Source organism: Balaenoptera physalus (assembly GCF_965194825.1).
Source record: "Balaenoptera physalus genome assembly, chromosome: 13".
In the NCBI taxonomy this organism is placed as follows: Eukaryota; Metazoa; Chordata; class Mammalia; order Artiodactyla; family Balaenopteridae; genus Balaenoptera; species Balaenoptera physalus.
The window spans coordinates 47371491-47386805 of record NC_138892.1 but is presented as its reverse complement, the minus strand read 5'-3'; the positions used below and the strand labels follow the sequence as shown (position 1 = coordinate 47386805).

The 15315-nt window shown below is 36.6% G+C and overlaps 1 protein-coding gene across 2 annotated transcripts in view; it reads right to left on the bottom strand.

Annotated features, from left to right (window-relative positions):
• PTPRR (protein tyrosine phosphatase receptor type R) overlaps positions 1–15315 on the bottom strand; it is a 259744-nt gene that overhangs the window by 40413 nt on the left and 204016 nt on the right. The window contains exons 7-9 of one of the 2 annotated variants that reach the window (XM_082422767.1): positions 8751–8858; positions 5824–6010; positions 3155–3239 (exon numbers count right to left, since the gene is read on the bottom strand). In XM_082422767.1, coding sequence (XP_082278893.1) covers positions 3155–3239; positions 5824–6010; positions 8751–8858 — 380 coding nt within the window. The remainder of the gene's footprint in view (positions 1–3154; positions 3240–5823; positions 6011–8750; positions 8859–15315) is intronic. The other variant, XM_082422768.1, reaches the window with a different exon arrangement.

The following is a 15315-nucleotide window of genomic DNA, read 5'->3' as shown; positions in this document are numbered from 1 at the left end:
GTGTTTGCTAGAAGTACAGATTCCTAGGCCCAACAGAACCCACTTAAACAGAATCCCCAGGGTAGGGCACAGGACTGGATTTTTAACAAGGACTCTAGGTGATTGTTATGCACAATGAAATCTTTTGGTAACAGCTTTTTTGAGATATAATTCATATACCATACAATTCACTCGTTTAAAATGTGCCATCACATAATTTATTTTTATTTGTTTAATCCACAGAGTTGTGCAACTATCAGTGGTGGAAAGCATGGGGGCAGACGTGTTTGGATTTGAATCTTGCTTCTTTAATATCTATAAACCTCACTTTCCTCCTCTGTAAGAAAGGAACAGTAATATCTTTCTGAGTTATGATGAGAATAGCTAACATTGAGCACTTTATCATGTGCAAAGCACTGGGCTCTGCAACAACCCTGTGAGGTGGCTACTACTACTCCCATTCCACAGATGAAGTTAAGGAATTTACCCACGGCCATACAGTAAGTGGTGCAGCTGGATATGAACCCCAGCAGATTGGCTCTGGAGGCAGCCCTACAGCTACTAGACTCCTCTGTAAGGATACAAGATAGTATATAGAATGTTTCTAGCAAGGATGACATTTTAATTATCTCCCAAATAAACTCATACCCTTTAGTAGTCATTTCTCATGCCTCTCACCACTACAGGCAACAACTGTAGTTTCTATCTCTACAGATTTGCCTAACTGGACACTTCATATAAATGGCATTATGCAGTATGAGTTCGTTTGTGATGGCTTCTTTCACTTAGCATAATGTGTTCAAGGTTCATCCATGTCATAGCATGCATCAGTACATTACTTTTTTAAATAATTAATTAATTTTATTTATTTTTTGGCCGCGTTGGGTCTTCATTGCTGCACGCGGGCTTTCTCTAGTTATGGCAACCGGGTCTACTCTTCGTTGTGGTGCGTGGGCTTCTCTTTGCGGTGGCTTCTATTGTTGTGGAGCACGGGCTCTAGGCACTTGGGCTTCAGTAGTTGTGGCACGAGGGCTCAGTATTTGTGGCTCTAGAGTGCAGGCTCAGTAGTTGTGGCACACGGGCTTAGTTGCTCCGCGGTGTGTGAGACCTTCCCGGACCAGGGCTCGAACCCGTGTCCTCTGCATTGGCAGGAGGATTCTTTTTTTTTTTTTTTTAACATCTTTATTGGAGTATAATTGCTTTACAATGGTGTGTTAGTTTCTGCTGTATAACAAAGTGAATCGGCTATACATATACATATATCCCCATATCCCCTCCTTCTTGCGTCTCCCTCCCACGCCCCCTATCCCACCCCTCTAGGTGGTCACAAAGCACCGAGCTGATCTCCCTGTGCTATGTGGCTACTTCTCACTAGCTATCTATTTTACATTTGGTAGTGTATATATGTCCATGCCACTCTCTCACTTCGTCCCAGCTTACCCTTCCCCCTCCCCATGTCCTCAAGTCCATTCTCTACATCTGCGTCTTTATTCCTGTGGCAGGTGGATTGTTAACCACTGTGCCACCAGGGAAGTCCGGTACCTCATTATTTTTTATTGCGGAATAATATTATGTTGTGTGAATATACTACATTTTATTTATCCATTCATCAGTTGATGGATATTGTGGTTATTTCTACTCTTTGGGCTATTACAGATAATACTGTTACAAATATTTGTGTACAGCTTTTGTGTGGATACATGTTTTTATTTCTCTTGTGCATATACGTAGGAGTAGAAAGTCTGAGTCATATAGTAACTTTAGATTTTACCTTTTGAGGAACTACCAGACTGTTTCCTCAGTAGCTGTACCATATTACATCCCTACCATCAAAGTATGAAGGTTCCAATTTCTCTACATCCTTGCCAACACTTTCTATTGTCTTTTTTATTATAATCACGTGGTTATGAAGTGTTATCTCACTGTGGTTTTGATTTCCCTGATGCCTAATTGCGTTGAGTATCTTTTCATATGCTCATTGGCCATTTATATATCTTTTATGGAGAAATGTCTATTCAAGTCCCTTGCTTACTTTAAAATTGGGCTATTTGTCTTTTTATAATTGAGTTATATATTGGGCTTCCCTGGTGGCGCAGTGGTTGAGAATCTGCCTGCCAATGCAGGGTACACGGGTTCGAGCCCTGGTCTGGGAGGATCCCACATGCCGTGGAGCAGCTGGGCCCGTGAGCCACAATTACTGAGCCTGCGCGTCTGGAGCCTGTGCTCCGCAACAAGAGAGGCTGCGATAGTGAGAGGCCCGCGCACCGCGATGAAGAGTGGCCCCTGCTTGCCACAACTAGAAGAAAGCCCTTGCACAGAAACGAAGACCCAACACAGCCATAAAAAAAAAAAAAAAAGAGTTCTTTATATATTATAGATACAAGTCTTTTATTAGATGTATAATTTATAAATATTTTCTCCCATTTTGTGTCATTGTCATCTTTTTAGTTTCTTGATGGTGTCCTTCAAGCACAAAACTTTGAAATTTTCTTCAAGTTCAATTTACCTATTTTTTTCTTTTGTTGCTTATACTTTTGGTTTCATATCTAAGAAATCATTGACTAATTCAAGGTCATGAGATTTACATCTGTTTTATGTGAAAAGTTTTATAGTTTTAGTTCTTACAGTTAGGCCTCTGATCCATTTTGAATTAATTTTTGTATGCTGTGTGGGGCAGGGTCCAACTTCAGTTTTTTTGCATGTGGCTACCCAGTTGTTTCAGCATCACTTACTGAAAAGACTAGCCTTTCCCCACTGAATTGTTTGACACCCTTAGTGAAAGTCAATTGACCATAATGTGTGCCACAGTAAAGTTTTAGAACCATGTGTCTACTGAAATTATGAGCAGACCATTATAATAAGAGTAATACAAGATAAAGTTATTAATCTTAGACCACTTTAATGATTATTAGTCTTTTTTTTTTTTGGCCGCACCACTTGCGGGATCTTAGTTCTCTGACCAGGGATTGAACCCGGGCCCTGGCAGTGAAAGCGCAGAGTCCTAACCACTGGACCGCCAGGGAATTCCACTTAAACGATTATTAGTCTTGAGATGTGTTTGCAATTCGAAATTTGGTGTGTATATGGAAGTTGTGAGGATGGGAAATGGTGAGGTAGGGGTGGATGCGGAAGGCTTGCGCTTTACAACAAAAACTATTTAATTCAAGAAACTTACTTGGCAAAATGGTCTTATAGCGGTTTTTAGTTCCATGACATGGAATGTCAATTTCTTTGGGATCCACAAAGTTCATTGGTATTTCCTGCAAAAATAAATGATATCAAATACTGTATTTAATGCTGTCACAAAGAAAATCTTCACGGGGGGCCATCTGATCCAGAGCTCTACTGGACTTCAAAGTCATTTATGAAACAACAGACTACCACCTCTGGTTGACCAACACCCTTCCCTTCATAAACACATCAGCTGCACCCTGACAAGCTGACTCCAAGAAACGGCTTTGTGTGTTAGAAAGTATTATTTGATATGTAGTTCTTAAAGAGACATAGAAAACTTTGGTTAGGTTTTAAGAATCCTGTTCTGACATAATTGCTGGAAATACATAAACAGGCAGCTGAAAAACTGCTTTTTCTTAAACAATGTATTCAGATTTCTTCCTATCTTTGCGTAGATTCAGTACCAAAAATTTTATTATGATAGATTCTCTTTTAACATTAATTGTGACTCTTTTAGGATTATGAAAACCTTCCTCCCCAAATGGTAAATATAAAGGGCATTTTTGCTGATTTAAGTGATGACGATATGATGCATTTTTTTGGATTAAAAAATGGTTTATAATTGTACTGTTCCATTTGTGGTTGTAAATGCAACATTTGTAGTGAAGGGCATTTAGGCACTGTCCTCTCGCACTTAACAAGAATACAAATATTTTTATTAAGTCAGAATATATGTCAAATGATGGAGGAGGGAACAATTAAAGCAGAAGTCGCTCTGTGTGTTAGACAGAAAAGGTGGGTGTCTGATGCTGACTGGGACAAAGGAAAGAAAAAGTCAACATTTTCAAAAGGGTCTAAACAAATATTTAAGGAGTTGATTATACAAAATAGTATGTTCTCTAACTTAAAATTCTACAAAGGATTGCTTAGATAAGGTCAATGTGCATTAAAATATCTTTTGTCCCTAGATCACATAAAATAATATTTTTGTTATCTACACTTTCTCCTACAGAAAATAGAACTTGACAGCTTAATATTCATTGAAATGAAAGAAATTATCTACAAGTTTATTTAAATTGTCCTTGTTTTCAGTCAATCTGAAAATTCAAGAAAAGCCTGACTACACTGTGAATTTAAGACTTGGTCCATTGAGAGGAGTAGCTTACTTTTAAAATATTGTTTCCTAAACTTGCATTATTTTAGGTATTTACGATATTTATTCCTACTCTCTGCTCCAACTAAATGCTGTAAGTTCTCAGTTCCAAGTTACTGAAATAAGCAAAATTGTTGAATGTTCAATAGAAACCACATGTTCATGCTTGGTAATCTCCAACAAGTTAGTCTGTTTTAGCAAAGCCGTGAATATCTTTATTCCTCTCCGATCTTTCCTGTTTTCTGACACACACTGACAATTTGTCATCTTCCAGCATTATCTCTCTCCTCGGCATTCCTTGTTGGCCTCATCTCTCAGGGAAGTAGACTGTGTTAAGGGCTTATCTAATAGAACAAAGAGCTATCTGTGGTTGTAGAAAAGAATACTAGGTGTACCTTTGGCCACTTCTGTGATCACTGACTGGTTCTTTTATTCCTCCCAGGTCTCACTTTTCTCATACATAAGAGATGACATGCTATGAAGTCTAATTTTTAAAACGACATGCTTGTATTTTAATAATAGTTGATGAAGCTGATAGATCTAACCTATTGTTGTCTCTTTCGTCATTAGGGTGGTTGCAAACACCTGAACTGACCCTAAAGTCATCAACTTATTATACCCAACAGCTATGGCTTAAATGTACAACTGCTTTAAGATGCAAGGGGTTCTATAAAATGGATATTCCCCTTGGGCAACAATTAGACCTAAGAAGGTCTAATCTGTCTCCATGCTCTCTGGATTGAAACGTGTGTTCATGCATTATGACCAGCGACACTGATGGGTCAGTATCATTTTTAGCTGAATGAAACTCACCATCATTTTTAGCCCACATTGGGTCTTCCTCTTGTGTTCCTTATTTCATTAAATGACAATACATGCACCCTGTTGCTCAAGTCTAAAAATGGGGGTGTCATCCCTGACTTTTTCTTGGCTGCCTTAGCTTATTAAGCCCACTTCTTGTAGGTGCCTGTAGACCCTCCCAAATTTTCACTGCTACTATTTTAGTTTTGACCACCATCACAGCTCCACAGGATTATCTCTAGAATCTCCAAAATACCTCTTTCTAATGCTGACTCTACTGCAGATAGTGATCTTTTTAAAACACAAGGTAAGTACAAACCCTTAAATATGTATTAAGACTTGGGTTTCTTTTATATCTGAAACTTAATTTCTGTCACTTCCCACCTTAATTTCAATGCTCCTGTCAAACTGCACAATTTAATTTCCCGAGCAGTGACAGCAAGGCTGTTCCTTCATCCTGGAATGCTCAGCTCCTTCTTGCCACTTTGCCTGGCCAGCCCTTATATACTCTGCCTCAATTCACATTCTAGTTTGAACACTTACCAATAGTTGATGAGATGCAGGGTGGATCTAAGATCCTTGCACTTAACCTTTTGAACTGTGACCATTTTACCGTAAGTTGTCTGAGTGGAAGACAGTGTCATTTTAGAATGTGCCTCTAGTGCCTAGTATATCAAAATACCTACTGAAGAGTGAATCATAAATAGCAGGCTCACCATGAATTCACTTTGGAGTAAATGTGAACTTGCCACGACGTCCCTGAGCTGTGACCTTGTGAGAATACGGCTGGCTGACTGCAGATACTCCATTGCTACCTTCTCCCGTGGGGTTGGTGTGGCCACAAAGGGTTCAACATTCCCCAAGCTACTCATGTCCAGGGTAAGAGATACGTTGGACCCTCGTCTACATTGGAGAAAAATGTTATTAGGTTTAAATACTGCATGAATTATTGTGAGCAGATCAGTTTGTCTTTCTGTATGTACATATAATTCAGTGAGAACTATTACAGAAATAAGGACCCAATGTCTTCTTTTATGGTACCATAACTGACTATAGCAACTACTCATAGTTTCTTAAGAAACTGACAGTTTTGTTGTTGGAAATAACTCTGAATTGAGAAAATGCACTATAGTTTATTAAGGGGTATAGTTGCTACAGAAGTAATAACATGGCTAATAAATTAAGTGAAAAGTTTAGGAAAAGTAAACACAGCATTTGAATTGAGGAATGAGATGTAACGCAAACCTACCTTATTTATCTGTATATCTGAGAGTCCAGTATATAAATTCTATATCCACCCTAATTCTTCTGACATCCATATACCATACTCATGATTTTATTGAACACAGGAAGCTCATAGGAGAAAAATAATCTTTTTATTTTAGTTCAAATGATTGTCATTGAAATAGAACTTAAAAGTTTAAAATGTATATATTTTTTATAACTTCTGATTTATCCCTAAAAAGATAGCTTTTTCATCCTCCATTTATGTATGTATGTAATGCATATGTAGGTATATTTGTGTAATTGCATATGCATATATGCATTTATTTAATTCTGTGATAAACTTACCAGGGGCCATAAAGACCACAGACCCTAGTACTAAATTACAATTGATTTTTCCTCTGTGATTTCCCTCCTCTTGTTGGGAGGCAAGGTGGTGTTCTTCCAACATATAAAGGCTCCTTGTGTCCTGAAAGAAGGTGTGAGTGCCTCTTACTAGTAATATTGGCTGTGTGGAACCAAGGATTAACTATAAAATAGCATGTGCTGAGGGTCAAAGTCAGAAATTGTACTTAAAGAAATGTTAAATTTAAAGGGGCCTGAAGTGAGCATCAGGTGATCAAATATGGTGCCAACTGGCTGGTGCCCCAAGGAAACGGAGAACTGGCAAATACAGGTCAAAACAAATGTGAGTAGAGAGAATACAAGAAGATGCTAGGCCCAGCATATTATTTCCTTTGAATGGTATTTTACATGTATGGAACACTACCTCAGGAAATACTGAAGTGGTTACAGCTTAATTTTAAGAAATGCAAAATTGTTAGAACATACAACAAAAGATCCAGTAAACAAAAACATATCAGTTCTTTCCTCCTATGAATCTGCTTCTGGTTGTAGCTTTGGTGTCATTCTACAGTTTGATATATAATGTTGTCATTTTTGTTAATTTCTAAATGGTTTGTAATTGTAGTTTTAATTCTTGCTTTAACTCAATGGTAACATAAGTGTTTGCCCATTTATTGTCCTTATTAATGTCTAGTAAGAGTACATGGAAATCAATGAATGGATTTCTAATTACTGGAATTTCTTGATTCTTTCTTTGAGACAAATACTATAAAAAATGTTCTAAATATTTCATACATACTTTTGCTGGCAGCTGTTTTGGTTATCTATCTATGTATCTATTGACATATATCTCTATATATCATATATAAGCACATATGTACATATAGAGCACCTTATATATTATATTATGATATATTATTAAAGATATTATTCCAATCTATTTTTTTCCTTACTTTTTTCCTACTGGATTTCTCATAGCCTGAGATACGTATGTGATTCTTCCACAGTAACTGTTTTTGTTATTTTTCCTTATATTTCTAACAGTTTTTACTTTATATATTCAGCCATTACGTTATTTGAAGAGATTCATAATTATATCTTCACTGTAAATTTTATCAATATCAAATACTTTCTCATTAATTTTATGTTTGGCCTCACATTTGACTTTTGCTTCCCAGTTTTATTGAGACCTAATTGACGTACGGCATTGTGCTAAGTTTAAGGTGTTTGACTTACATCTATTATAAAATGATTATGCACTAAGTTCAGTTAACATTCATCACCTCATATAGATACCAAAAACAAAGTTTTTTCCTGTGATAAGAACTCTTAGGAACTACTCTCTTAACACTTTCAAATACTGTATACCACATAGCAGTGTTAACCATAGTCATCATGTTGTACATTACATCCCTAGTACATATTTATCTTATAACTGAAAGTTTGTACATTTTGACCACTTTCATCCAATTCATCCTCCCTCCACCCCTCACATCTGACTTAAAAAAAATTAATATTGACATACCTGCTTTTTTTTTTTTTCTTGACATGTTCCTGAAAATCTTTTTCTAGTTTCTATTATTATTTTTAACTCTTTTGAATCACTGTACTAGGGATTAGGGGATAGCATTTTGGACACCCCATAAAATATCACCTACCTGATAAGAGGGATGGTTGCCCCCCGCCATGTTTTCTTTTTGGTGGCTGCTGGTGATGACCAACAGGGCTCCTTTCTTTCTGAGTAGGGGGGAAACAGCTGAGGAGGAGCAAAGGGTGGTTCTACTTTCAGGCCAAGAATTTTAATCTATTTTTAATGGGAAAGTGCTTTTTAAAGTTTCTCAATCCAGTTCTTTTGGCCTTTAAATTGCAGAAATTCCTTCCTAATTCTGGTAACAGTTTGCCTATTGGTCTTAGATTTTAGTGTATTTGTGAGAATTTGACTTTTGCTGGTTACATAGATGGTTGAGTAAGGAGCTGGGGGAAGCAGCTTAAGGGACTGCTAATCAGATACCATTTTAAACCACTATTCCATTCAGTCCGTTTTCAGCCCTAAAATACAAAAGTATGTACAAACCTGTGAACTGAGGGATACTCAGTGCTACAATGGTTTAGTAGAAAGTGAGGTCTCTTCCGTCCAGAGTGGTCAGAGCAGATGTATGAATGAGGATGAATTGAGTTGGGTCTTGAAGATAAAAGATACATTTTGAGTAGATGGTTATTTCAGAGAGAGAGTCTGGCAGAAAAAAAAAAAGTGTGGGAGCAGGAAATGGTAAGGCATCTTTGAGAAATCTCATATCAGCAGTTTGAGCTAGAGTTTAGTTGTGTAAAATGTATTTTGGAACAGGGGGGCAGGGTTATGTAGGAGAGTTGAAAGAGAAGCAAGAGTCATGGAGACAAGAGTATAAAAAGCCTGCCTGCATCCAGAAACGAGAGAATTCAGAGCATCAAGTTATATCAACCTCTGTTTTGGCTTCTCACAGCATACTCTGCCGAAACCTGGAGGATTAAAAGCCTCTGGGATCCCTGTCTAAGGTCTTTTTGATCTTATGAGTAAATTTTCTAAGGATTCTGTGATAAACTGAGAGCCATGGAAGCATTTTCACGCAAGCTGACTTGGTCATGAAGAACCACTTTTGTTTGTCAAGGGAAGGAAGAAAGGAAACGAATATTATTTATTCAACATCTACTATTTGCCAAGCACTGTTCTAAGCACTTTCACACATGGTATCTCAATCTTCAGAGCAGCTCTCTGAGGTATTATTTTCCCCCATTTCACAGGTGAAGAGATAACTAATAGGAACATGATAGCAGAATAAAGATTCAATCCAAGTTAGAACATAGAACCCAAGCTCTTTCTGCTTTGCCACCCAAAAGCAAGGGTAAGGTGGGTAGATTATGTTAGACTGTGCAGTGCCCTATGTAGAGTTGGGGTCAGTTGTTGGGGGGAAATTTAGGATTACTGAATTATAATGTGGAGACAGTGCAGTATTCAAGGTACAAATTCAATCTTTACAGGCATACTTGTCTGGGCTCAAACCCTGCCTCCTTCATGTCGTTGTGGTGGACCTTTGGTCTGGCTATTTAGACTTGTTACATCTCAATTTCCTCCTCTTTTGTGAAATGAATAATTCAGTGTACCTACTTCAGAGGATTATTACAAGGATTAACCAGATAGTTTAAGTAAGCTGCTTTTAAATAAGATGCCTGGCTACTAATAAATTTGGGTCATAATGAATAAAGTCCTATATAACTCTCACCTTCTACTTCTCTAAGAGATCCATTTTAAGAGATCTTCACAAAAACTCGAAAATTCTTTATACTGAGATTAACGTTTTGAAATCAATGGATAGATTCTATAGCTTGTCAGTAAAGGAAAACACATCCTTCTTGATAACCTCTTTCTCTTAAAATTTCTTTTTATTATGGCAAAGCCATCTTCCCTGAACCCTAAACAATTCCAGAACACTTCACCTCAACGCCTCAGACAATGTCTTAAAGTTTAATTATGGCGTCAAACTGGTACAGGCTGTTGACCTTACAGAAAACACTTTCCACAAAACAGCCCTTATCATGAGGGCTCTTCTATCCTGGCCATGAAATATTACCATAGGATGTCATTAGCTTGGAAAAATCTCTGCTTTTGTTAATTCTTATTTTCAAGGAACAACCAATATCTAGGTTAACTGAAATATAGTGGAATTAGGAAACAGAATCAGTAGAATCCACTTAAAAAGGTGTACACTTCTTAGTCATGTCTTGGGTTGGAGAGAAGAGATTAAATACACATCCACATATATTTTAAAGCGTTAATTTTTCTGTTACAAAAGTAACACATGTTCATTGTAGAAAATTTTAAACTTAGGAGTTTCAGGGACTTCCCTGGTGGTGCAGTGGTTAAGAATCCGCCTGCCAATGCACGGGACATGGATTCGAGCCCTGCTCAGGGACAATCCCACATGCCGCGGACCAACTAAGCCCGTGCGCTACAACTACTGAGCCTGTGCTCTAGAGCCTGCGAGCCACAACTACTGAGCCCGCGTCCCACAACTACTGAAGCCCATGCCCAGAGCCCGTGCTCCACAACAAGAGAAGCCACCGGAATGAGAAGCCTGCGCACCGCAACGAAGAGTAGCCTCTGCTTGCTGCAACTAGAGAAAGCCCGCTCACAGCAACGAAGACCCAATGCAGCCAAAAGTAAACAAATAAATTAATTAATAAAACCTAGGAGTTTCAAAAAAGAAATTAAAACCACTCAGAGTCTCATAAACGTCACTAACATTTAAATTGACGTTTCAATTTCGCAATTTTATAGGCAGTACTGGCAGTGATTTATTGTTTTAATTTTTATTTCTTTGGTTACAGATGAGGATAAACACATTTTCAAATGACTATTGTTCATTTATTGGTCATTACCTTTGAGAATTGTCTGTTCATGCTCTTTCTTAATGTTTATATTGTGGCATTAATGTACTTATTATTGATTGCTATGATAAGTAAGATATGTTTCAGACCCTGTTGCATATATACATCTTATTGTTGTTTTAAAATACTACGGATTTTTTAAAAGTATATTTACATTTAGTCAAACACATTAAATTCTACAAATTAAATATTAAACTAAAAAGGAAAAGGTATCAATCTTTTCTTTTGTGGTTTCTTGCATTGCTTTAAAATCCATAGAAATTCTTCTCCTGGAAGTTTAGAATTTTTTTAAAAAAACTTAATCTTTTAATCAATTTATAATTTATTTGGGGGTATGGTAAAGGTAAGAATAAACTAGGTTTTTTTTTTTTTCTTCCCCAAGTAGGTTATCCATGTTTCTAACACAATTTACTAAACAATCTAGAGAAGGGATGTGTTTTATAAATATGGGAATATTAGGTTTTTAACTAGCTATCCCTGACTAATGATCTGGAGGAGAAAATACCACTTTACTGAACTAAGAGAACGTACTTCTGCTCCATAGTATCCATAAACCAAATGGTAAGAAGCGAGGCTAGAATCAGAAAGACGGCTCAAAAAGAAGACAAAACAAATGTAAGAAATTAAGAGAAAATTTAAATTAAGGGATGGGAACAACAAATCTAAAGGATTTAGGGAAAAAAACAAAAAAAATAACAGAAGGAGATCTGGACCTTTAATAAAAACTGAACACGGAAAACTAAGAACACAAAGTCTTATTAAAAACTTTGCTTCTTTTTTTGTTACGTAACTCTGGCAAACTGTTTCGAGTTTTTTTATACCTTATGATTGCTGTTGGACAAAAGGGAACATAATGAAAAGCTTTATCACACTCCCACTGTAGCACCAATTTTTATTTATGCCAAAAAATAAATAAGAGGGAGGAAATTCAAAAGATACCAATGCAAACAATTGAAGGAAAAAGCAAACTCTTAAGGAAAGGTAAAAGGAATGCAATAAACAGCATGCTAATTACAATTAAGTAAAAAGGAAAACATGTATAAATATTATGGGCCAGGGCCACACATTCATTTCAGCAAGAGAATATAAACATCTGTTGAAATTGTTCAGTTTTTGCCTTGCTGCTCCTAACGACCAAGAGGTGAAAAGAAAATACAAGCTAAAAATACAAGAACAGTTGAGTGCTGGAATACCTCAGAAACTAGGCATTTATTTTCCTGGTAGTTGGGGCAATATGCTGGAGTTCAGAAGCTGGATTTAGGCAGAAAGGCTACAGTTTCCAGCATTGTGACCATGGCTCTAATCCTCAGATATGGCTGCTCTTTTTGCGGTACCTTAGCCACCAAGAACAGTGAGACTTCAAGCATGGCCCCTCATTTTGTGCCCAACAAAGAATGGAAATGGGAGTACGAGAACAAAATGAAACAGTGATCCTTTTGCCTGGAGTCCAGGAAGATGTACTTCTGAAACTACTCAACTATGAAATTACATTTCAGTGGGAAATGGTGGCAGCTGCTTATCTTGAAGTACTTGAAATGGGAATGGAAAAATATGCATCTAAAGATTATAAGAAGAATTTAGTACAGAATGAAGGTGAACAGTTCTCCGAGAGCTTTTCCAGTCTTAATTTTTTTTTGTTCTGTCAAAAATATGCATGATTTGTTCAGAGCTGTCTTTATCAGTATACACATCTAATCCTACATGGTGAGAAGAAAGAAGTTTAATATTGAAGTCCTCTCCAGATCTGAAATGTTGTGAGTCAGAGACCTTCAGGCCAACCTTTCCTCCCTGTGTGTTAAAATCATAATGATCACAAACCTGATAATCTTGGCTTGATTGTAAAGGTGTGCTTAAGACCCCTGCCCACCTACTTGATTTTTCTGAATTCGTTTTGCTCATTAAATTTGTCCATGTATTTAGTTTTCTAGGAGATTTCTAATAAAGACAAAAGAAAAAGAAAAGAAAAAAGAAAAAGAAGTTCTAACTCATTTGAATAACAAAAGAAAAAACATCGAAATACAGAGATGGAATTCCTTTACTATGTATAGATTGCCCTCCACAGTTCCTTGAAACTCCAGATTCTATGATTTTTAAGTTCTAAGGGTAATGGAATTAATGAATCGTTTGCTGTTTCCTTCCATCTCTTTACCTTCAAATAAATTATGTATAGCGCTAACCCCTATCCTGGATCTCTTGACAGATGAGAGGGCAAATTAAAAAAAAAGAAAAAAAAAAAAAAAGAAGAGGATATGGAGTGCTAAGTTAAATTGTGACAAATTCAAAGCTCTTGGAAAGTTAAATGGTGACATAAATGCAGTATTACTAATTTCTAGAAGCTGAAATAAATGAATAGGTATTGTGACCACCTATAATAAAATTTCCCAAAGGAAATCCTGTAGGGAAGACATGTATTAAGTATAAAAGATACCAGGCCCAGGCCCAGGAAGATGAAAAACAAATTTCACTCTAAAGTAAAAAGAAAAATCTTACAATGTAGAGAAAATTTTTGGTGTGATAAATGATTGATTTCCCTACTTGAAAGCACCTGTTTCACTAGGTAGAACATTCCTGACCCTTTTGAGTGATTAAATAAATATTTTTTAATTCATACAATGATATCTGACCTTTTATATATGTACAGCATGAGGCAAAATTTACTATACCCTTCTTTCAGTATTTTAAAAAATAAAAATCAAAACAATCATTAAAAAAAATAAATTGAACTTGTTACATTGTTCTTTGAGCATTGACCTTGGAATCTGAGTTTAAATCAATGCTCTGCACTTCACTAAGCTCTTTCAGCCTCAGACTCCTTAATCTGCAAATGGGGGTAATAATAAAACTCACAGGATTGGTTCACATTTTAAAAGATAAAGAAGCAAAAATATACGCACATTTCTAGCCTAATAACTGGCATATAACATAATATGTGAATGATTATAGTAATTAATAATGATCATGTGATAATTCTTATTTCACTCCATGCACACATGGCTGTGTGGCAGCTATATGGCATACGCTGATAAACATTTGAAGAAGGCAAGGTTAGAAAAGTTGGTTAGTGATGAAGAGTCAGTAGCAGTGTTACATATGCAAAGTCAGTGGTCACCTACATTGGGACCATTTTTCATTCCTCAAGCCCTTAAAATTCTTACCTTAATAACCTTTTTCAGATTCAAAAATAAGGCATAGTCACCATGAAAATTAAAAATATAGATACCAGAAAGAAAAATATCCTATAATACCAACACGAAGAGTAATTGCTAATAACATTTTAAGTGTCTGTCCTTCAAGTTTTAAACATGTATATATGCATGACAAAAATCTAGATTTTTTTAGTCTACATATTCTTTTATGGCTTGCTTTTTATTTAACTAAATATATCACAAACATATTTATTTGTGTCTTGTGTCTTCAAATTTATTTACACATGAATTGCCAACACTATATAGCACTCCATTGGATGGATGCATCAGTCTGTATGTACACCTAGGTCTGAAGTGGGTTTCTTCTAGACAGCATATATACGGGTCTTGTTTTTGTATCCATTCAGCCAGTCTACATCTTTTGGTTGGAGCATTTAATCCATTTACATTTAAGGTAATTATCGATATGTATGTTCCTATTACCATTTTTCTTAATTGTTTTGGGTTTGTTATTGTTGGTCTTTTCCTTCTCTTGTGTTTCCTGCCTAGAGAAGTTCCTTTAGCATTTGCTGTAAAGCTGGTTTGGTGGTGCTGAATTCCCTTAACTTTTGCTTGTCTGTAAAGGTTTTAATTTCTCCATCGAATCTGAATGAGATCCTTGCTGGGTAGAGTAATCTTGGTTGTAGGTTTTTCCCTTTCATTTCTTTGAATATGTCCTGCCACTCCCTTCTGGCTTGCAGAGTTTCTTTCTTTCTTTCTTTTTTTTTTTAACATTTTTATTGGAGTATAATTGCTTTACAATGGTATGTTAGTTTCTGCTTTATAACAAAGTGAATCAGTTATACATATACATATATCCCCATATCTCTTCCCTCTTGGGTCTCCCTCCCTCCCACCCTCCCTATCCCACCCTTCTAGCTGGTCACAAAGCACCGAGCTGATCTCCCTGTGCTATGCACCTGCTTCCCACTAGCTATCTATTTTACATTTGGTAGTGTATATATGTCCATATATACACTACCACTCTCTCACTTTGTCCCAGCTTACCCTTCCCCCTCCCCATGTCCTCAA